Below are 24113 nucleotides of genomic sequence, written 5' to 3'. Positions count from 1 at the left end.
TGCTGGAAGGACCGTTGTGGGAGCTCCCATAGATGAACTGTTGAATTCTTGTTTTGAGAGACCACTTGAAATTTTTCTTGCAGGATATTATACAGAGGGTTTTTTCAGTGTGTGTCGTGTCTTGGTTAATAGGCTGCCTGGGCATTTTCTCTTGCTTTTTGGAACCATGGGCCAGACGTTTCAACTGTTTCAACTTCGATGTGTCAGGAAATGGAGGATCAAAACTGGAACTCCCCATCTTTTATTCAGACATCACAATTGCTGTGCTTTGCCTTCTTTTTCATTCTTGGTGGCTTTCCCTTGCACTATGTTTGGCCAAAATCCAAAATAGGATTTTACTGATGGACACTGAGTTTACAGTTGTGGTGGTTTTTAAAATCAGTTCAGGTGAACGATAAGTGGTTCCATCTCCAAGAGTTTGTGAGTGAATAAAAGATAGTAATTGAGTTTGCGTAGATGTCCTGGTTTAGGGCAAATTTTGGAAGGAAAATTCTGAAGTGGCCCCTGTAGAAGTAAATTCAAGTGGCCCCTCCCTCTACCAGTTCAGGAGATAGAAATCTTCTTCAAGAAAAGTGGAAAAAATCTGTTTATTTAACAAGCAGAGTACTCACAAAGATGAAAAAAAAGAATAATATTAAACAATGAAACCTCTTGTTCTGTAGAAAACAAATTCAGAAAGTGCTTTCGTAGTTCAGAGTCCTTTTCATGGGTGTGTCCTCACCTTTCTCTCATTCTCTCTGGGGCTTGGGTCCGGTGTCCCGGCTGCAGCACAGCTTGGGGGGCCCCCAGATGATAGTCCTGGTCTTTCTGGACCCAACAATAGCTGAACAGTTCCAAAAAACTTCTGGCCTCAGCTAACTGAAAAAAAAAAACCAAAACAAAAAAACACCTACCTTAAAGCAAAGGAGAGCTCTCTCCCACTGTCCCTGCTGCAGACAGCTCTGTCCAGGAGAAGGAATGCGGGGGGCAAGTGCAGTTTCTGCAAACAAACTGCGCGTTTCTCCTCCCTCCCTTCACTCTCGGAACCAGTCCTGAAGGTGCAGATATTAATCCAGCACAAACAGAAAAGATGATTTGGCATACAAGCATTATAAAGTCACCCTACGACAGCCCAGCACACAAAGGTATATGTGTATGCAACACACACAATATCATAGAATAGTTTGTGTTGGAGGCCACCTTTGAAGGTCTAGTCCAGCTCTCCTGCAACAAGCAGGGATATCTTACCTAGACCTGTGGAGATGGTATTTCCCAGTTAGATTTATGTTTTCAACTCAATGAACCCTTATAAAAAGCCACAAGTACTTGAGCTTTGCTGACCATTGTGGTGGAATGATTTGCCTCTTTCTTCCTAGGAACAGTTCCAGGTGAGAGCTGGCTTTTTTCTTAGGGTTGGTAGCAAAGGTTCTTTCCTTTTCCTCAAGAATGAGATGGTAATTGTATGTGAGCAGGAGCAAGGAGATTTTGATAATATTGGGTGCATCACCTCTAAAAGATGTTGTAAGCAGGTTTGCCTAGTTTTGCTACTTACAAAAGGTTCTTGTATCTGAATCTGTCTCTATTTGGTCATGCTGATGGTCATTGAAGGAGATGGTGAAATGTAGAGTGTGTTCATGATACTTGATGGAATCACTTATACCTCGTGGGACCAAGTGAATTGGTGAATAAAGCCATCTTTATGACAGAGGTGTTCGTAAAGAGTCTAAACCTCAGTTCTAGATCAGAGTATGAAGCCTGCACTGCCTTGTAGTGGATTACCAGTCTGTTTACACTACAGACTGCTTCAGTTTGATTAAAAAAAACTAGGAGGATTTTTTCTGCCTGCAGCCCTGATCAACATGAAGCATGGAAAGAATTCTGGTCCTGATGTTCTAGCAGCAATTGCTGCATAGATAAATTAAGAGGAAGTTTGAGGTTGGTTTCTCCCTTAAATATACAAGTTGCAGAGGAGCAATATGTGTATGAACCTCTTGAAATCACCTTGTTCCAAAACTGAAAATCCATATAGGCATCCTTGTGTTAAAGAAACATCACTGTAAAAACACCTGACTTATTGCCCAGCCTAAACAGGATGATAAGCTTTTGCATTTGTATGAATTGCAACTTAAGAACTCAAAAAGTATCCTTTTTTAAAAGGAAGTAAAACAACCATGTAGTGTGGTGAGGCCTTGAAAATTGAAGGTAGTTAGCAACTCAGCATTTCAATGTGGATTCCAGCTATGTCACTTACAGCTGTTTGCACGGGGAGAAAACTAGACTTTACAATTTTTTAAATGCACCATTAGTGATTGAGTTGTTCTACTTCTTTAAGTCTAGTTAAAAAAACCCGCTTTTTAAATTCTAGAAATAAGCATATGTTTACAAAACTGTCAACAATAGGAAGCAACTCCCTGAACAGTGTTGTAATAATTGTTTTCTGTTATTTTTCTTTTGGGGATTAATGATGTAGTAGTTGTGATTTTTTTCAAAACTCCCAGTTGTCTTTGCCAGCGATGTGAGAATACAGAATTTAAAACTGATACAGACATAGTAATCACTGAAACTGATTAAGTCTATATTCTAGTATCAAAATGAAAAAGAATATAATGAGTCTGGAGGAAGGTTTGTAGGATTGACCTACATCTTGCTTTGAATTTGGTCTTAATTAAAAAATACAACAGTAATTGGATTTATATCATTTGGCGTATTGAAGTTGCTCAGTTTGGGAAATTCTCATCGAGGGGGAAATGCAAATACCAGTTCTTTGGTCTTTTTTACTGACCTGTTTGTTTAATCTGAGCTAGGATTTCAGACTATAACGGGCTCTGCTTCTCAGATACATATATTTGAATCTATTAATTTAGTTTGTTAAAATATCTTCCTGTGCTTCCTTTTCTTAAGCTAAAAGGAAGGAGAAGTTAAAAGCTATGAGGAACCTTCTTAAAAATATCTTTGCAATGTGTTTTAGTTCTCAATCTGTGTGTTGTAGTCATGTTTTACTACATTTATGTTGATGCACAGTGAAATACCCTGCTGTATAGGTGTAAACATAAGTAATAGCCTGAATATTTGACTGCTTCAGGAAAAAGTCAGGTGTGAATTGTAAGCCATATCCTGACAGCAAATGCTTCAGATACTGCTGATCATTTCTGTGAAATCGATAATGAATTTACATGCACTTGAGAGATTTTAGCAATACATATACTACAAGTAACTTGTCTTCTCAGATATTTTAAGCGGACAGGTATTTAACAATTAGCCTGGTTGAGACATGGCTTGAGTCTTTGGGTTGCATTTCTCTTTTTGAGAAATTTGCAAGAGTGTTGTGTGTGATCCTGTGCTCCTAATGCAACAGTAGGTTTTGGAGAATCGTTGCCATTAAAAAAATTACACAAAAAACTATGGTAGTAAGAAAATGGATATGCCAGACTTCTCTCCTGAGCTGACCGTGGCACATACTGTTATACGACATATTGTTGATTTCCTAATTTTTGAAGTAGAAACTGATAGTGTATGAGTATTAATTACTTTAATGTTCAGTACATGGAGTTTCATTTTGTTCTGTTAAATTATGTTGGTATATTTAGTTTCTTTTACTCCTGGTGAATTCTGACTGTGCAGCCAAGTAAATAGAACATATCTTGATTTATGATTTTACGATTTTAAGTCTCGAGGATCTTGAGTACGTGTAGTCATCAAACCAAATGCAAGCTAAGTAACTCTTTTCAGATGTGTTCATATTTGTCTTCGAAATAGGAGTCCTTCAAAATGGGATCCATCAGCATACAAACACAGAAAATACTGTTTCCTTCAGATCAAACTTAAAAGGCCAAAAGAAACAGAGAAATAATTTTAAACTGCATGTTTTACTTTCAACATTTTCTTCCAGCCCATTTGCTTACGTGGATCCCTTGCATTGTAACATGGCCTATTTGTACCTTGAACTACTCAAAGACTCCCTCAACGAGTATGCATATGCAGCAGAACTAGCTGGCTTGAACTATGATCTCCAAAATACCATCTATGGGATGTATGTAAGTACCCAAATCAAGGAAAAGCTTAGAGCCTTAAAACTACTTCCACTCATCAACATTTTTATATTGATTTGATGGAAGGACTTTCAAATAAAAAATAAAGGCTGTTAGTCCTTTTGATCTTGGTTATTAGCCATCCTTTCTTTGATTTGAATTTTAAGTTGAATTTTGTTAAAAGTCTTCAACAGTCTTTTAGTTCTCATGAAGCAAATTTACTTCTTTTTTTATCATTCGTGAAATTAAATAGTTCGTAAGATTTCTTCCTCCATTAAAAAAAAAAAAAAACACAACCCTAATCCAAGCTTACATATTTATTGGTCAGATATCTTCTAAAAGCTTTCTGACTGATGGGGTAAAAGACACCCTTTTCATGCTATTAAATAAACAGTATACTTCTGCTTTCCTGTTCAAGAACTACTGATCATGAGGCTGCATATACATACTCTTCAGTCATGTTTCTTCATCCATTACCTTGTCACTGCCTGAGGTATCAAAGCATTTCTTTTGTTTTTCTTTTTGTTAGTCGCTACATTTATGCTGATCCTCTCCATTGCAACATGACATACCTGTTTATCAGGTTATTGAAGGATGATTTAAAAGAGTATACATATGCAGCACGCCTCTCAGGTTTGGTCTATGGCATTGCATCAGGAATGAATGCAATACTTGTAAGTAAGAAAAGAACACAGGAGGAAATGAAACAGCTTGGGAGTTGTTGAGCTTGGAGAAAACATTTGACTTCTGCATTTCTAAATGAGATGGTTAATGTTTTTTTTTTTCCTTGCATATATTTAATGAAAGGCAATGCAAGATTGTATTTTAATCAGTACTGAGTGACCTGTTTAGGATTGCAGTGTCTTGTGAACATGTATGTAATGCAATTGGTGCATTCTGGTTCACATTTCTACTTGCTTGCATGATAATCTGGAAAGTACTATTGCTGGTTTCTGTATAAAAAGATTAACTTTTCTGTTGAATGAATCCTCAGCTTTACAGATTTTCTTATAATTCTCTAATTCTACTGTAGTGAGGTGTGGAGATGGATTGTGCATGTGTTCATTAGAATGCAGTGCTGGATATTTATGGCTTTTTCTTTTGTTTTTCTCACATGTTTTATAATCTGTTATAAAGGGCTAACAATACTTGTTAAATACTGGTATTGTGATAAATGCTTATTTCCTAATCAGCTTCTCCTATGAGATTTATGATAGGAGATTTTAGTAGTCTCTCTTGAAGTTTGGTTAAAAGCTTTTGTTAGCCACCCTTATATGCCAGAATGTGTTTTGAAATTTCCTGTTGAAGTGTTACTTTCCAAAGCATTTTAGTAGAAGAATGTACTGTATATTGTCCTAATGTTTTCTATATGAGAGAGTGCTGCATTTTTTTTTTAATCCAACATAATTCTAATTTCCTGGTTGCATTCACCTGACTTACTGCAAACGTGGTTATCCTCAGTTTCAAAGCTTGCTGGTGTTTCTGTGATCAGGGTTAATTCCTTTAAAAAAAGTGTGTTATTTTCTTCATTTTTAATCAGTTATTTCAAATATTATTTGAGAATTTGTGGTATTATTTTCCATATTGTGGGAAGTTTTATAATTAACAAGTGTAACTTATTAATGACTATATAGTGATGCTTTGAGCACGGACAGATGCTACTCTGAGAAGTCACCCATGGTGATTGTTGAGCACTTTGGGTCCCTATGCTAATTTAGGATACCAGCCTGTGTCATAAATCCATTTATGATAACTTTTTCTTCAAATTCATTGTTCAGCTATGTTTCAGCAACTACAGAACAAAAAAATTCTTCCCGCTGAAAAGCAGGAATTCTGTATGTTGGTTTGTGTTCTACAGTTTAGTTTTACTCTTAATTAAACTGCGCAAATCCAGTCAAATTCCTGGTTCAAGATACCAAATTTTGAAGTTTTTCCCTGCAAATAAAGACCTTTTAATGACTTTTTTTGCCAGAGAAATTTTCTGTATCTTGATGAAATCATACAGTAATTTTTAAGTTTTATGTTATTTTTAAATCAGCAAGTCTGTTTCATTCATATTTTCAAAAATATGTATGGTCAGATCAATATATCATTACAGTTCCAGGATGACTACCTTGATGTTTCAGCTCAGCAGCATCCTGGTTATAGAGTGTGCTTCGGTTTATAGCACCACTTTTTTGTAGTTTTGCTTACTTCCACTTAAATATTCTTTGATCAACAATGTAGATATGAATCGAGGGTAGAAGTAAGTTGGAGAGAGTACTTGAGAAGGTTGTGAATCTAAACTTCTTAACTAAAGTGAGAAACCTAGATTAAAACCAATTCAGTACTCTTCACGTCATTTCCTGTGCAGATATGCAATATTATATTGGTCAGTTAGTTACCTTTTGATGGGTAAAGGGATTTAACTTAAGAATGATTAAATGTTCCGTAATGGTGAGTTCCGTAAGTATTGAAAAGTGCATTGCTCATGGAATTGTACAGGGCTTGGTAATGGCTTTATTCTTTCATTTTCCACATTTAAAGCAACTTATGCACTTTTTCCATAGCTCTCCGTAAAAGGTTATAATGACAAGCAACACATCTTGCTCAAGAAGATCATTGAGAAAATGGCTACTTTTGAGATCGATGAAAAGCGATTTGAAATTATCAAGGAAGCGGTAAGCTGCGTGGGAAATTCACTTTTTGTAGTAATTGAAAATTGAATGCATTGACCTGATAGGAGATCTGGGGGCTGACTGTCCATGGAAATAAAGAGTGGAATTCTGGGTTAGTGGGACTTCAGATGCGTTTTTCTTTTTTGTAGCTGTGAGTTCCTCGGAGTTGTGTATATAACATTATTTGGTTAAAAGTAACTGGTCCTGGAATCTTTTTTTAGTCAGTCTGTCTTATGATGTATCAAGGAAGTACAGCTTGCTTTGATAGGAGCAGAAGTCTCGGTAGGGGGATGGAGGGGAAAATCTTAAATTTATATCCTGTTTTGCAATTTGGAAAGGCTTCAGTAGGACCTAATCATAAAAGAAGGGGGAAAGGAAGTGTTGAAAAAGTTTGCAACATTTCTTTTCCCCAGATTTGTCTTGGCTCCTGGGCCACCATCTTTTGGTGCAGAGGCAACCACCTGGTTTAGTACATGCTGATTTCTAGAAGTTACATCAGCTGGGGAGATTGCATTTTTTTCCCCCCTGTCTACGCCAAACAGACAAGGGAGATACCAACTTCTGGCTTCTGTTTGGAGCAGACAGAAGGAGCAGCATCAGCAACCTGATGCTCACTGTTGGTTGCTCATATGCCCTGAAATGAGTGCAGCTGGACTAGAAAAGAGTGTTTTTGCAGAAGCTCTCTGATTCTTCTCTCATAACTCCTTTATCCATGCAAAACATGCAGAGAATTTTCCAGATGCTCCAAATTCTGTCTCACCAAGTCGGCCATAGGAGTTGACAGGGAGAAAAATACGTTTTCTATTAGCAGTGTTCCCCCACCCCTGGTCAGTCATCACAGAAGGCAAATTTCCTGGGTAGAGCAGCTTGATCTAAATTCTTGTTTAACTGCAATAATTTAATTTCTAGGCATTAATCAACAAGTTTGATTTCATGCACTTTTCAACCATCTTAATGGTTTCTGCTTAATCCAAAGGCTTGGAGGCCCACGTTATTACAAGGTCATATATATAACACAGTAAGAGTTCTAACAGGCAAGAGAATGTTCTCAATATCTGAACTGTATCTTTTTGGTACAAAGTTGAGAGTACAGTGTTAATATGTTAAGAACTCTGTTTCTAAATTTCTAACGTGAACATGATTATTTTGGTTTAGTACATGAGATCACTTAACAACTTCAGGGCTGAACAGCCTCACCAGCATGCAATGTATTATCTCCGACTCCTGATGACAGAAGTTGCTTGGACCAAAGATGAATTAAAAGAAGCTCTAGATGGTAATGTTCTGCCACTTTATTATTGTTTTCTTATGTTACTTAACTATTGAGGGTACCTGTTTTGAACTCTGGTCACTATTCAAGGGAAGCCCCTGCAGTGCCAGGCCTGAGTTGATGCTGGTCATGCTGCACTTGCCCTCCAGTTTCAAGAAAGTAGAGTAGTTCATGGAAAAGGCCTCAAATGGCAAAACTTGCAGGTAAAAGTTCAGGCAAAACTTGACTAACTTTGGGGGTATATGAACCTGGATATAGTGAATCCTATACTTAATCAACATCAGTAAAATCATTTGGCTCTTGTTGACATCTTACAAGCAGATTGGAGTGTATCTGCACTGTACTTCCCAATGTGCAAACTGTATTGTTTTTACCGTTACCGGGGAATCCTAGCTTAGGTTTCTGTAGATAATACTTTCTGTAGATGATGACAACAGTAATAAAGAACATTGTGGCTCTTAACACAAAGTAGGTGCCCCAGTATATTTAAAGGAAGAAGAAAATTCAAATTAAAAGATTTAAGTGATTTGTCAAGTCCAGATGGAGTGGGGTTCTGAGCAGCCAGCCTAGTGGAAGGTGTCCCTGCCCATGGCAGAGGTGTCAGAACTAGGTGATCTTTAAAGTCCCTTTCAACCCAAGCCATTCTGTGGTAATTCTATGTTTGTAGTAATAGCTGAAGAACTTTTCCCTACCTGTATTTTACTGTGTTGTATTAAAAATCTGTTCCTAGGACAGTTTGCAAAATGTCTTGTGATATCTTCTTGGAATACAGTGACATTCTTTTGAAGAAGAATACCTGGCTTTTGTATTTATTTGAGGTGTTTGATTTGGAGCGCGTATCCATGAACACCCCATCCAACCATCCTTCCTCTTACTCCATTGATTCTATATGTTAAACTATATTTTTCATATATATGTATGAAAACTACTTTGCAAGGACAGGCTGGATAGAACGTGTGTGTATGTGTTGTGCATGTGTCCTCTAGTATATATTGCGAATATATTTTTCTTGTGTATTATTGTTCCAATGTTAATATCAAAACACTGTATTTGAGTTGAGGTTCTTTGTTTTAGTCTGGATGGTAGATGCACAGGGTCTTTCTTGAGCATTATAAATGACATGCTGCTTGTTTAGTAAATAACTTAGGCTTTTCCTTGGAACACCACCTGAGTAATTGCAAGTGTTTTCTCTGGAGAATGAGTATTTGTTCAGCATGATTGGAAAGGCAGCTTCTTTTTTTTTTCTTTTTTCTTTTTTTTTTTTTAATCTGGGTCAAGACAGCCTGTGAATTCTAAGTGAAATAAGTTATATGATGAGTACTGCTATTTAGACCTGGAAGCATTCCAATCTTGCATTTTTAAGGAGAGATTCACTTCTTCATAATGACAAATTTCTCCTCTGAGAAATGCACTGTATCTTAGGATGACTTAGGCTTAGGTCCTTCATAACTTAAAACGCATTTGAGTGATTTAACTGTCTAAATATCTATTGTAGATGTCACCCTTCCCCGTCTCAAGGCCTTCATAGCGCAGCTGTTGTCACGGTTACACATCGAAGCTCTTCTCCATGGCAATATAACAAAACAGGTTGGTCTGATATTTTCTTAATAAAACATTTTTTATTTAAAAGCAGCATGAAAATGGAGCACTAGTTTAATCTTAGCAGATCTTGAAGCAGTTTTGCCAAATGTGATTTCATAATTTAACTTCGTACTTTTTTTATCTTTATAGGAGTAGGAGAGTGTAATTTTTTCCACTTTAGCTTTATTAGGCTAAGTGCTGCCTCTATATTGTTCTTGGAAATGTAAAAAAAAAAAAACCTAGGATCTAAGTATTTGAAAGTCTAAGTTGCATATCATTACTGTGATCAAGCTGCAGAAGGAATCATGTGCTGCAGATCTTGCTTTTTTCCATTGAAAACTTTAAGAATAACTAGCGAAGAATTAAGAATCCAGTATTCTTCCAAATTAAGTAGTTTGTACATAGCTAAACAGGAAATGGTGGACCATAAAAAGCCAAGTGTCAGCTCTCAGGGGAGCAGAAATCAGAAAACATTTGTTTTATCTTCCATTAAAATAGTAAGAATTTGCATTTGCATATGAAATCTTAGGAAATACTTGAATATGTGTACCAATACAAATTCTTATGTGCTTTTGCATTCTTTTATTGTAAGTGTTATTTACAGTATTTTGTGTTAGAACAGCTCTGGGGTAGTTTACTAACAGGAGCTGTTATAGACAGTGCTAGTGACTGCTGAATGTATGGAGGAGAAAGTTAACTTGTAAGGAAAGAAAAAAATAAGATTGGAAGGAGCTAATAGCATAGAGAGACAAACTCTTCTTTGTCAAGAATGTCTCTAAAGTACTTCTTAAAATTTATAAATAAATAAAAAATCAAAAGTACTTTAAAATGTTTTCTTCTGGCAGAAAAATTAAATAGTCTCTTCCTTCCTTATTTCTTACGTGTTTGTATACGGAAGTCAATTGCTTCTGGAAATAGAATTGAATGCCCAGATTTTTTTAGATTTCCATGATGATGCAGTTGTGTCAAAGAAGTGTTTTCTTTTTACAATATCTCTACTTTCTATGTCTGATTTTTTTTCTTTTCTCTCACAGCACCATGAATAATTGGCAAGTCTTATGCAACTGTTAAATAGAGAATAATTAACGATCATTAAAAATCCTCTTATGTTTTCTTTCCCAGGCTGCATTAGGAATTACGCAGATGGTTGAAGACACTCTCATTGAGCATGCTCATACAAAGCCACTCCTTCCCAGTCAGCTAGTGAGGTACAGAGAAGTGCAGCTTCCTGACAGTAAGTTAAATTATTTATTTACGATATTTAAGGCACATTAAATTGAGATTTTCCTAGCTAACAGCATTTTAAGATGTATGTTACTGTGTTGCTAGGAGTGTGTTTTGACGTCAAACTTACTTCAAGTTATTTTAAACATAAAATTCAGAAATAAAGTTAGGATGTGGTTTTACTAATAAAATTATGTACTAATACATGACCTTTCTAGGATACTTGACAATTAATTTGATTTCATTTTTAATTTGTCTGTGTAAATTGGACTTCTTGGGATGACTTGGATGATCTTTTGGTGACTGCCAACCCAAAGCCCTTCTGTGATCATGGGATTCTGCACTTCAGTTCTAAGTCACTTGTTATAATTTATGGAAATAGGAGCCCTGTCCCACTCTCTGCTACACATAGTATTGACATTTGAAGAAACACCATTCTTTGAGCATTTCTGAGTATTGACTATTAAGAATTGCATGTTATGACTCTGAAAAAAACCAAAAAGCTCTTACACAGATAACTTTTTTTTTTCTTACACAAATTCTTTTGGTTTTGTAGTGCATGTGTGCTTTTACTTCCATGGTGAAAAAAGTGTTTTTGATAAGAGAGGAGGTTCAAGGTATTCCTGGTAGTGGTGACATATGTAGCTATACAGACAAGATAAATTACCTGTAGTTGGTAGTCTGTGGAAGCTACCATATGCAAAAGAAGTTGTTGGTATTAAGTGCTGAATTATTTTTAAAGTTCCTAATAATTTCTGACAGATTGTCTTTAGAAACTGTTTACACAGTAGAGACAATGCAGAATTGCACTGCTGTTCCAGAAATATTTGCTTGAAGAAAAGGAGCCAGTTTCAATTTACTTGCTGATATTTCCAAGTGGTAACGTTTTGATGGTGAAATAATACATCCTTTTCTTGTCTCATGAAAAGTATGCTCTTAGTGGAAATTCTGTTTTAGCAGTCCTAAACCACTTAGTATAATTCCATTCCACAAACGTTGGACCATTATCTTTTTAATTGTGGACAGTAAGAATGTACACTCTCATGAACGTCACTGTTTTAACTTTGTCTTTTAGGAGGTTGGTTTGTATATCAACAGAGAAATGAAGTTCATAACAACTGTGGCATTGAAATATATTACCAGACAGACATGCAGAGCACTTCTGAGAATATGTTTTTGGAGCTCTTTTGCCAGATTATCTCGGAGCCGTGCTTCAATACCCTGCGCACCCAGGAGCAGTTGGGTGAGTTCTCAGGAGTGGTTGTGTCTGTGAGCACACGAGCTGTCACAGTCACGCGCTCGCACGAGACCTGAGGAGGTGTTCTCTCCCTGCTTGGTGAATGCCATTTAAAGGGCACTTGGTAAATGTAAATCATCTTAACTGCTGATGACTCAAAGAAATTTTACTGTGCACAGAGTCTAAAAATAAGAACAAGCAGGCTTGATTTTTAAGATGTCTGAAATATCTGAAATCAACTCCAACTCAAAAAAGTGTGATCACTCTACAGAAAACTTCTTATTAGAATTTACCAAAAGGAGATCAGATCAGTTCTCTAAATTTCTAGATTTTCTTAAAGAATCAGTAATTTGATTTTTCCTGCTTATGATCCTACTTCTAGGTGCACTTCATGATTCATAGGATCACAGAATCATTTAAGCTGGAAAAGACCTCTAAGATCACTGACTCCAACTGTTAAATTGTAAGGCCTATTTTAGAAATATTGCTGTGTGGATAATGGTATGATACCATGTTGGTAAAAACCTAAATACATTTCAGGCTTTTTAAGACCATACCTGTTCACCAATAAGTACAAGGAATTGTTACCTGAACTGAATGAATTTCAAACAGAGTAAGAAGGAGAGACAGAGACTTTGTGTGACAGCTCACATGATTGAAATACTGGTGAGGAGGAGTAAGGTTTTCCAAAGGTGAGAAGCAGACAAATATTTCAGTGTGATGACTGCCACGGATGTCAGGCAAGATTAGGCTTTTCGTGAGCAACTGGCAGAACCAACCATACAATATTCATCAGAGGGATTTCAACTATCTATATACCTGCTGAAAATAGGATAGAACCCAGGTTATTTAACAGGTTTTTGAAGTGTGCTGCTGGCAGGTTTTGTATAGAAGTTGGAAGTGACAGCTGAAGAGAGAGGGGGAAACCGAGGGAGAACTGGTTTAGTCCAGCACTTCGTAATTGCCAAATAACAGAGCTCATGAGCCATAGGAGGGGAGACAGTAGAAATACCATCAAAATCCAGTAAACTTCATGGAATTGTTATTAAGATTTCTGAGAAAGCTTAGGGAGAAAGAAGTTCAAGAATTAGAAGTTTGCTAAACAGTAGAAGTAGTAACAAGAATTCTTTTAATGAATGGTAAAGCAGTATGAGAAAGTGGAGGAGAAAAGTTAGCAATGATGGAAAAAAATCAGTGTTCAAATCATTAAAATCAGAATGTTCAAATCATCAGAAAATTCAGGATGGCTTAGTTAGTTTTCACTTAAAATGTCAGCTGTGGCCAGATGACTTCCAAAATAAACACTGGTGATCAAAGTTCATATCTTACCTTTGAACAGGAAAATAACAGATTAATCAGATTAAATTCGAAGCTTTTAAAAAGTTCCAAGTGTGATGAACTCTGTATTCTATTCCAAAACATGAAATTAGGAAACCCTAGAATTAGAAGTCCTATAATGGAAAATTTGTGCATCATAGGGTATTGGAAAGATAGACACAGCTAAAGGCTACATGTTTCCTTTAAAAAAAAGGAAAGAGAAAAAGCAAGGAAATTATAGATCATTCAGTTTATTTCTAATTCCAGGAAAAAGTGGAATAAATTTTCAAGCTAATTCTAAATTCATAGAAGGTAACTGATAGACTTTTACTGAAGTACCTAGGTGGAAGAACTACACATTTGAGTACAAGACTTTGGAAGGTCATGACTGGAGAATAGAGAATAGTTCATTTGGAAAACTGTTCTGCAGAGCTCTGCTGTGATCCAGTGTTCCATGGTATATTCATCAGAATTCTAGATGATAGAAGAGTGAGGATACTCACTGGATCTTCAGATAATACTAATTTGGGAGAGGCTGCAAGTATGTGGGAAGATTGAGTTAGAATTTAAAATCAGTTTGACATTTTGGAAACATGACTTGAATGAAGATAAGATGCAATTTGTTAGGAACAGTTTGGCAGGAACAACCAGTGGCACAGATACAAGCCAGGAAGCAACTGGCTAGGTAGCAATTTTGTAGAAAACTCTGCAGGGTACAGTGGATCAGAAGTAGGACATAAATCAGCAGTGTCATGCTGCTGTGTAAAATGCTGGGATATATAAATGGAAGCGTTCAAGATGCACTCACAGTAATATTCCTAAATTGTTTAGATAAAAACTCTGAAATACTGTAACCAGTTTTAACGTGAGCATTGTGAAACTATAGAAAAACTACAAAACGACATTGCAAAGACTGGAATGTGATAGATTTGTTATTAAAAGGGTAGAGGAAGACTGAAGAAAGGATTAGTTGTTCTGACTAGAAAATCCTGGAACTAAAAGGAAGGGAATAATACTTCAACTGATAAAATGGGGAGTAGTGGTCTTACGTTGCAACAAAGAGAATTCAGATTAGATGTTACGAAAAAATAAAAAGTTTCTAGTGTTGAGTCTAATGAAGCACTAGAGTACAGCTTCATTTCTGGTAACCTAATCCTGATCATGGAATTGCTTTTGTTTTGTCTTAATGTGCCTCATCTCCTCCTTGTTCCTTCCCTAAACTGATATTGACCTCAGTGAAATAAAGATGTTCTAAAAAAATGCAGTGACACTTTTGAAAACCTGCATGATTTTATTTATTACACAGAATTAAGTTAACATAGTATTGCATTCTTGCCAAACATGCCACATTTGGCAAATTCAGTGGTATGACAAAGGATTTCTTTTTATTTGTGGCTGTTCTTGTTTTGCCAAGGTTACATTGTGTTCAGTGGCCCACGTCGGGCTAATGGCATCCAAGGACTGCGATTTATTATCCAATCTGAAAAGCCGCCGCACTATTTAGAGAGCAGAGTTGAAGCATTCTTAAAAACCATGGAGAAATGCATAGAGGACATGACAGAAGAGGCCTTCCAAAAACACATCCAAGCTTTAGCAATTCGTCGTCTAGACAAACCAAAGAAGCTGTCTGCGGAATGTGCTAAATACTGGGGAGAAATCATTTCCCAGCAGTATAACTTCGACAGAGGTAAGATAAATGGTCATTCCTTTAGAACTGAATGCTCTAGTTTGGCTGCATTTGTGACTGTTGAGTGTCATATTCATTTGGGAACAACTTAAACTTTTACATGGCCTCTACATAATTTACTGTCTATTTCCCTGAGATGCAGTCAGATACACACTGACATTCCTGACAGTGCACACGTTCATATGAACCCTATTTCTCTTTGCACTGTGCAGTTGTTTTGAGGGAGTGCTGGCAGAGGCAATAGCAGGTATCTTAACTAATGTGCAATCTGTCTCAGCTTAGAGTGGATTTGAAGAAACACTAATTTTTTTGTGTGTTTTTCATCTATGGTGCTTTGAAAGTTATAGGTTTGTAGGAGATCAGATGAGATCTAGCTTCTAGTGTTATTACTGAAAACAGACTGACAATTATTTACTGTGTGGTCCTGCAGAATATTTAAATTGTATTTTTTAAAATACTTTTTAAATGTATTTCAAATTTTTTTAAAAAAATACTGAGGTACATTACTAATACAGGTAGACACATTAGTAATACAGTTTTTAACATTAAAAAAAAAATCAATTTAGGTACAGATCAGTTTTTCCTGACATTTTCATGTCTCGACTCTTATTCACAGCTGTAATTTTCTGTCTTCATGCATAATATGCTTCCTCCATAAAACTCATTCTGTATTCTGTGGCTTCTCTTCTGCTTTATGTGCAATGTATTGGCTTTCCATGATAGCAAATACAGTCTTGCTTCACGATGACTCACTGAGCTGTTTAATAATGAAGAGTTTTGACTTGTCTTCTAGCTTGGTCTAGAGAGAATAAGAGCTATTTACTAGGTTTCATGCCTGAGCATAAGAAGTGGCATGGAAACTTATCACTTCAAGTGCTTTTTATTTGTGTGTGATGAAATAGTCTGATTTTTCTCTGCCTTAAGTGGTTCTGTTTATACCATAATTGGATCAATATTATCTCTCTGGAATTTCTTTCTGCTAAGTGTGGCCCTATTTTTCATATCTAAATCCCACTTATTATTTCCCTTGACTTTTATATCTTTAATTCCTCTCTGCCCACTAGTAATTTTATGTCATTAATGATTTTAATACTATTAGAATTCCCAAAATCAGAAGTTCATATTCCAGCCTTAAGAAGTGGAAGGATTTTTTTTGTTTGTACATTTTTAATATTACTACTTTTACTGTTTTCTCCCAAATCTTACCTAGTTTTCCAAGCTGTATTGTTGATTTTTTATTTCATCCCTGTACAACTTCTATTACTTACTGCCTGCATTACCGGCTTGTTCGCTGCCTGTTCTCTTGCACGTGCTTCTTCCTTGATCTTCTTGCTAATCCTAAGAAAAGCAAGCACACCTACAAGAAACCTTTCTGCTTTAACAGCAGCGGTATTAGGTGATTAGTCCATGACAGTTTAATTAGTATGAAGGAATGTAGCAACTGAAACACATCGTCCCCAGGTATCTTATAGGTGTGACTACTTCTTAAGGGGTATGTAGGCACCATTCCTTGACATTTCTGTAAAAGTGTGTCCTAACATCCTGTTTCCTAACTCTGAATAAAAGCCATCTATAACCAGTCTGCATTAGAAATGTGTAACTGATTTGAAGATAATATACAAGAGTAGGCATATCTATTTTAGCTAGTGAATATCCCCCAGTGCAATCAGTATTCTTCAAAGGTGCATTTTTTAGTAAGTCCAATCAAATAGACTTGTTGAAGTATAATTTTCTGCCAAGGTTCTACTGACACTTTTAGTGAAGCAAGTATTAACTTGAAAGATAACAATGAAAAGCTTTTCATTTGCAGTCAATTACAGCATCTGAATTTGAAAGTATACTTTGTATAAGCAGTGTGCTAATAACCAGCTGTGATCTGCAGACTTACGCTAATTTGTGCTATTGTTGTGCAGATAACATTGAAGTGGCTTATCTAAAGACCCTGACCAAGGATGACATTATACAGTTCTACAAGGTAAGTTACTCATGCAGCTAAAATGTTACTTAGAATGAGATGGAGGTACAACTGAATCTTAAATTGTGCATGCTCTGAAGGGGTATACTCACACCTTTTGAGGTAGATGATAAATGGATGCAAGTATCTTTTTATTTCCTGAATATTAGTTTAATAGCAACTGTAAAAATTGCACAGAATGATAGGCTTTTGTTGTGGTTTTTTCCTTGCTGACTCTTCCTGTATCATTTATTTTTTCTTTATGGATATAAAATGTTCTGCTCTATGACCAAGCCTGGCCAAAATTGCACATTTGTTCTTTTATCTTTTTCTTCAACCAGTCAGTGATTCAGCTTATTTTATGGGCATGAATGGTGAATGAAACAGATATTTTTGAAGCTTTGTTCACTGTAAATCAGTAGGGATTTTTCTTCCTCTAATGGTTAGGCAGAGTAAAGGAACAGCATAATCATGCAGTAATTGTACATTTTTAACTCAAATGGATATCCAGTATAAGTGATTGAAACATGTCCCTGTCCTGTTCCTGTCACCCCCAACCGGTACAAAACAAACCAAAAACTTGGGCGTCATTCTTTCTGTCTTGTGATGTGTAATAGACAGTGGTATTTCCCTATATTGCAAAGTGCTCTTGAAACTTTATTACTTATGGAGCAGCTGGTAGCTCAGGGAGTTCTTTGGAAAGTAAGATCAACATAATGTCTTCAGAATTTATTATTGGATGGAAAAATTTCTGCCCATGAAGAAGCATGGTATGTGTGTGTCTGTCTTCTGTTTTTCCTCTCTTGGGCAGAGGGGGTTGTTTACTTCTAATTTTTTTAACAGTACGATAGCATGTGTGAAGTTATGCAGCAAATACGAAGTTAGTAAATGGAATTTCAGTACCTGTTGTTCAATAAATGGTAATTTGAACAAGTATGCATATTCTGGGTTGGTAGGAATCTATACTATTTTGCTTACACCGATGCTCAGTACATGATTATCCAGCATTTCAGAGCAGAAATAGCAGGCTGGATTGGTGAGATAGTCCAGCTGAATTTAATGTTTGTGTGCTTCCAGAAGGCTGCTAGGGATTGAAAATTCTGCTGAGATTTTAGGTGGCATTCCTGCTACTATGGCAGTTAATGGCTGAATTTCTGTTACTTACAGTTTTTCTGAGTTCCAAGCAGGACATGAATTGCTTAACTTGATTGTAAAATGATTCAGGAGTACCGTGTGGATGACTTTTAATAATATTTGAAGGCACATCCCAAAATTCATCCCTCATTTTAAGGCTTAAATTAAAATTTAAATGCTCTCGTTCTTTTTACTGTTATAATGTCTAAGGAATACTTCCTACACCTGAAGGACTTGATATTTTTTACTGTAGGTGCTGTTGGCAATAGATGCTCCCAGAAGACACAAGGTATCAGTACATGTCCTTGCAAGGGAAATGGATTCCTGTAAGTATTGTGCTGAATATAATATTTAATCAATTCCTGTTGCAGCAAGTGATAGTTACAGATAGCCATGTTATATCATACAAATCTACTGTAAGAAAAACTCAGCTTTGGAGATGATACGCCTTTCAGAGGAAAGAGGTGGGGTTTTTTCTAGGTTTACTTCACATGGGTGCTTCAGATTTTTTGTCGATTTTTTTAGACAAGTTTTTCAGCTTATCAATATTCTGAAGTACATTGATAATAAAACAATATATTCTAAAATAGCACTTCTGTTTGTAACAAGATATTTTAAAACAAACATTAAACTTCGTGATAGTCCCACTATAGACCTTCCTTAACAGGGGAGAAAAACCCCAACCAACCCAAAATTGCCGTTACCAATCCAGTGTGAGCATTTTTTTGCTAGACCAGCAATGAGCGTCCACAATAGCGTTCAAGCGCCCTCAAAGGTGAAACCAAACAAAATGCCAAACCTCTGGGAATGTCAAACATTTTATTCAAACTTAAGTAGGTCAACTTTTATTTAGGTTTTATTTTGAAGTAATATAGATCAGTTGTGCATTCTAAACTGTTGTTCCATTTTGGAATTCAAGAAGGAAAAGGCTAGAGGTGTTTTTGGTTAATATGAATAAACAGAGGAAAAACTTCTAAGGTTTTATTTGTAAATCTTTCACTGTTCTATACTGGACTTAAATTCCAACCTCCATTTGTTTGCAAAATCAAAAATATTGTCTGCAGTACAGAGAGAAGCAGGTACCTCATGTATGTCATGAAACTTCCCTCTACCTCAGAAGGATTGATTTTTACTGTAGTGTAGAAATTGTAGCTTTAGAGCTGAGTAAGGAAGACTTGCTTCAAAGCACCTTTCTGGTTTTCATGACTGGTAATTGCTAAACAGAGATAGTTCTAAAACTTTTCATATTTAGAGAAGACTTCCTAAAGTGTAGTAACTGTATTGCCAGGTTGGGTATTATTTGCTTGGAAATGGTATCTTCCCAAGACAAGGGTGAGCTTGCAAGACAACCTAACAAGTGGTTACTTACAGAAATTAAAACAACTCCTAAAACAGCTCCCCAGTCCTAAATCTTTTAATCTGGCACTTGGCCTCTTTTATGCCATGAAAAAAAAAAGAGATTAGAAATGCAAAAATAAGTTTAGGGGTACTTGGACTAAGACGTGCATGGTGATAGGCATGTATGTTCCACTGGCCTTTGCTACTGTTCTCATAATTTGTACTGAGAATCAGTTTTAAGTATTGATTGATCAACAGATTAGCAATTTTTTTTTTCTACATTCTCTTTACATGTAAGTAAAATGAATAAAAGCCACTGCCTCAGCTCATGTTTTCAGGTAAAAGAATGGATTAATATCTGTATTTCTAAAGACAGATGCGGAATATAAAAGTAAAATGTTTATAAAACTTTATTTAGTGATACTTTAAAATTCAAATATTTAAAAATTTTAATTTTAAATGTTTAAAGGTGCTTTATTTAGATACCTGTCTTATAAGAGAAAACAGTTAATCAGTTACGTAAAAGATAGTCATGAAATTATGGTCCCAAATTAATTTTGCTGATGTTAAATAGGCCCTGTTGTTGGAGAATTTCCATGCCAAAATGATGTGAACCTGGCACCAGCACCACCACTGCCACAGGTAAAAAGAAACAACACAAAAAAATCCTAGCCTGCATTCTTAATCTAGAGGTTTTGTATCATTAAATACGAGTTTATAGGGAGAAACAGACCTTTGGAAATTCCTGCTGCCTTGGGGCTGATGTTTTATCTCTTTTCTACATGCATTTTTGTCCTCACTAACAATGGGGATTTTCCTGATTTTTCTTCTTATCAATTTGTCCATTTACCTCTGTTCTTTTTAGTTCTCTGAAATGAAAGCTATTGGTAGTAGTAAACTGCACTGGGTGTCTGCACTGTGGAGTAAATACAGATGATTGTTGTCAGAAAGTACTGATTCTGTATGATCAGATAAACCAGGTGTCGAGAGAGATGCATATGCATCAACAGTGTTTGAAAAAACCCAAGTAACCTGCCAACCCCAAAGTAACAACAAAACCAGCTACTTGGTCATTATCTTAAAGGTTAAAATACTAATGTACGTTTCTGTCAGTGTGTTTAGTTGTGGAGGAAACAATTTGGCAAATTCTGTTCATGCCAGTATTACAGGTTTCACTGTGGTTAGAAAGGACAGCACTGGGCCCTTACTGGACCCTCAGTGAATTTTCTTGAAGGATAGCAGTGTTTGTTCCGACAGGTGATTAACTTTTCACAGTGTGGTAGGTCTGTGTTCTTCATCAAGCCTTACAGGTGAAATAACTGCCTTTAGAATGGGTAGAAATTTCTGTATGAATGGGTTGGGGATGTATTAGCCATTATGACTGAAATATTAGAAGCTTACTTTGTTAGTACATCTAAAAATAATAGTGCAGAGAATAGCTGTTGAGCTTATGATCTTACTCTGATATTCAAAGGACAGGTGGGGTGCTCTGAAGTAGAATGATAATTAAAAGGTCAGTTCTGCTTTTATTGGAGATTCTGATGTTGTTAGCAGTGCAGTTACTGCATTATATCTGTTTGAAATGATGTAAATATGAAACTGGTTGTTTCATGAGAAATAACATTGCATTTTGGAGGTTCCTGTAATAATGAAGTATGAATCACTAATATTGTAGAAAAGAGCAAGACAGGTATATTTACATGTAGCTGTAGCAACAGTTAAAATGAAAAGCAAGGAATTTGTCACTTTTTTGATTGAAGATACTGAGCAGACTTTTTCTTGCATGCACTTCTTTGCAGCCAAGTGTGATTGAAAATATGACAGAATTCAAGCGCAGTCTGCCGCTCTTCCCACTGGTGAAACCACATATCAATTTCATGGCTGCAAAACTGTGAAGAACCCCAATGGATGAAGAAATGCAAATGATCAGTACTGACATGGTTTCAGGGGACTTTGTGATGAACAAAATTATTAAAGATCATTGGGATAAATGGTTCTGTTCATTAGGAAAGTCCCGAATTCCTTCTTGGTTCATTTGACATTAGCTGTGTGTTAGGGATAGAGAGTATATAAAAATCAGTTGTGGTCATGTGTCATTTATATTACAGACAACCTGTTAAAAACCAAAATCAACTGAAACAATAATAATAAAAAAACCTTGTAGATGCAGTATATTTTTAAAATAACATATCCCTTCAGATTTTCATTTTGATGAAATAACCCTCCAGAGCAAACAAAGTTGCTTGAAATGTGCTTGTTACTCCTGAAAAACATGGTTTAGTATCCCAATAATTATTTTATTGGGAATTGGAGGGGGTGAGATAAGTAAGTCCTTTTTGGGATGGGGTCAGCAATTTTTCTTAAAAATAGAGACTTTCACATTTTTTTGAAGTGACATGTTGAATGATACTTTTTTAATTGATCCTTAATGTAACCAACATATTTTCTATTTAAGTTTTATGAAGACCAGTGGGGGCTGAAAAAAAGGAAATTTGACAACACAGTAATAGGTGAGGGAATTGTCTTAATGAGAATAATTGAAGATAAGGGCATGATTTTAATCTTTCTATACAAATTGGGGGACATTTTATATTAAAACTAGTAAAATGCTGGAAACACTCTATTAATGCGTCTTATTTTTGTCACCAAAAGTGTTGTCCCAGTCTCTTGATACTGTCAATATCCTGTTCAGTTTTACAGCATTACTGTGAACTGTCCATTTGGTATATGAAATACTTTATTTGGTGTCATTTTTTGTCTTCAGTTGCATAAATGCTAATGGTGAACTCTGTTTTGCCTCACCGGTTCCGTCGGGTCTCAGTCCAGCAAAGCACTCCTTAGTGCAGATAACTAAACACACACTGGTTCTTTACTCAAGAACAGGTGCACGTCAAATAGGGGCTCTCTAATGAGTCAGATACATCATTATTTTGATATGTGTATGGCTCCTTCTTGTCCTTCAGGAAGGTGTTTGGGACAGTGCAGTGCTGGGGTGGCAGTGCTACAGCATGGCCTGTGCTTCAGGTTACATCACAAAGGGTTTGCTCCTATTCTGGGAAGAAGGCTGTGCAGAACTCAGAAGGATCAATAACTATGCTGATAATGTTTATATATATATATATATATTCCATTATGTAGTAAAATGATAAAACAGTATAAGGTGTCTTGTCCTCACCAACTTTACTAACTTCCGCAGAGTGGTCTTGTGCTTGGGACAGCACGCGAATCGGAAAAGGCAAGGAGCATTGACTTCTACCTCTGTAATAAATAGATAAAAGAGACAGCGCTTACCCAGACAGGAGAGGGTATGTAAAGCACTGAAGATATAAAACCTGCTCATCAGAGGTGTTAGTGAGAATTTGCTTCTTACTAAAAGAGCCTGAAAGTAATGCCCTGATGTGACAGGCACGTGTGTCAAACATCAGGATCCTGGTATAGTCAGTAGGGATGTTCTGTGATTGAATCAATGTTGGTTCTTACATTGGCTCTGAGGCCAAATTAAATGAATGCTTGACAGGGCAAGGGCCTTAAGTTGGGTTTCTTTGAGAGTCTCTTCTAACTGAATAAATATGGTGCATTTAAAAGTTGTTTTAAAGGTTGATGGTACGTGTTTCAGTATCTTTTTAATAAATTTGATGAGGGTTTGTGATGTAACCTGTGGCCAAGGAAGGCCACTAGCATCTTTTTTAGCCTGATGAAGAGGAAAAAAAAAATAAATACAATCTAAACAAAACCAGACAAGATGTCTATGCTCATATTTTTCATGGATTCTTCACATGAGACTTTTTGCCCTCTTGCATTTCACTTTTGTTTATAGTTTTCCTTTAGTGAAAGTATTTGTATTATATATATTAAAAGTTTTGACAACATATTACAAAAATATATTTTTTGGGATTTAGTATTTAAACATACCACTCTTATGGTGAATATAATGAAATGGCTCCTATTGTGTGTAAAAATAAATATATATATATTCATGGAAATACTATCAACTTTTAACAGATTATATAAATAAATTGGAATAGCAGTGTATCTAACACAAGCTCACAAATCATGTTTTCCAGAGGGAAAAATGTATACCTTCAAAGTTCTGTGACTGGATGTGGAAACCCATGAAGTTTCCCAACAACTCTTAATTGCTTTTAAGTGTTCTCCAGCATTTTACAGTTTCTGAGTTTGATATAGCAGTAAATTTTGATAAACTCAGGCGTACTAATGGGTTCATTTTAATGGATCCAAAGCTGCAGTGTCTACAAGCAATAAAGAACTACCTAGAATACACTGTAATTCAATTTTAGTGCTTGTTAATTAGTTTATGTAAGAAACCATAAATTATTATTACATAACTGTAATTTTTGCAAGTGCTATTTTAAGCAGTTGATGTGGAATTGGGTGCATGTGACACAGCCAGTATGACAGAGTGCTAGAGTTATTCTGTTTACAATAAACAATCTGAATTTAATGTTTGGAGTTCTTAATTTGTTTCATTTTAATTTTTGCATACTGGTAATGTTACATCTATCAGTCTGTGCATGTTTTTTATTAGACATGTTAAATGTGATTTTCTGCTATCCAGTGGGACTAGTTAGGCCAAATAACATTGCTGCAGAAGTGCTCTCGGGCACTTCTCAGGAAGTTTCAGAGGACTTCCCCATGTGGCATCCCACACCTCTTAGGTAGACCCACCTCTGTTGCCCTCTAAGTGTA

At 36.1% G+C, this 24113-nt stretch overlaps 1 protein-coding gene across 5 annotated transcripts in view; it reads left to right on the top strand.

The window, feature by feature from the left end:
• The window catches only part of IDE (insulin degrading enzyme), a 53703-nt gene extending 29835 nt beyond the window's left edge, over nt 1-23868 (top strand). For 4 of the 5 annotated variants that reach the window (XM_066191183.1, XM_066191179.1, XM_066191181.1 and 1 more), the window contains exons 15-25: nt 3869-4013; nt 6557-6667; nt 7820-7940; nt 9430-9521; nt 10638-10749; nt 11815-11982; nt 14708-14980; nt 16894-16955; nt 18322-18394; nt 19981-20048; nt 21206-23868. In XM_066191183.1, coding sequence (XP_066047280.1) covers nt 3869-4013; nt 6557-6667; nt 7820-7940; nt 9430-9521; nt 10638-10749; nt 11815-11982; nt 14708-14980; nt 16894-16955; nt 18322-18394; nt 19981-20048; nt 21206-21301 — 1321 coding nt within the window. In that variant the 3' untranslated portion in view covers nt 21302-23868. Of the gene's footprint in view, nt 1-3868; nt 4014-4536; nt 4682-6556; nt 6668-7819; nt 7941-9429; nt 9522-10637; nt 10750-11814; nt 11983-14707; nt 14981-16893; nt 16956-18321; nt 18395-19980; nt 20049-21205 lie in introns of all 5 variants that reach the window. The other variant, XM_066191184.1, reaches the window with a different exon arrangement.
• Nucleotides 23869-24113: the final 245 nt, after the last annotated feature.

The sequence above is a fragment of the Chamaea fasciata genome, unplaced genomic scaffold (genome assembly GCF_029207755.1).
Source record: "Chamaea fasciata isolate MVZ Bird 193981 ecotype frontalis unplaced genomic scaffold, bChaFas1.0.hap1 SCAF_9, whole genome shotgun sequence".
In the NCBI taxonomy this organism is placed as follows: domain Eukaryota; kingdom Metazoa; phylum Chordata; class Aves; order Passeriformes; family Sylviidae; genus Chamaea; species Chamaea fasciata.
This window is presented reverse-complemented; position numbering and strand designations above follow the sequence as displayed.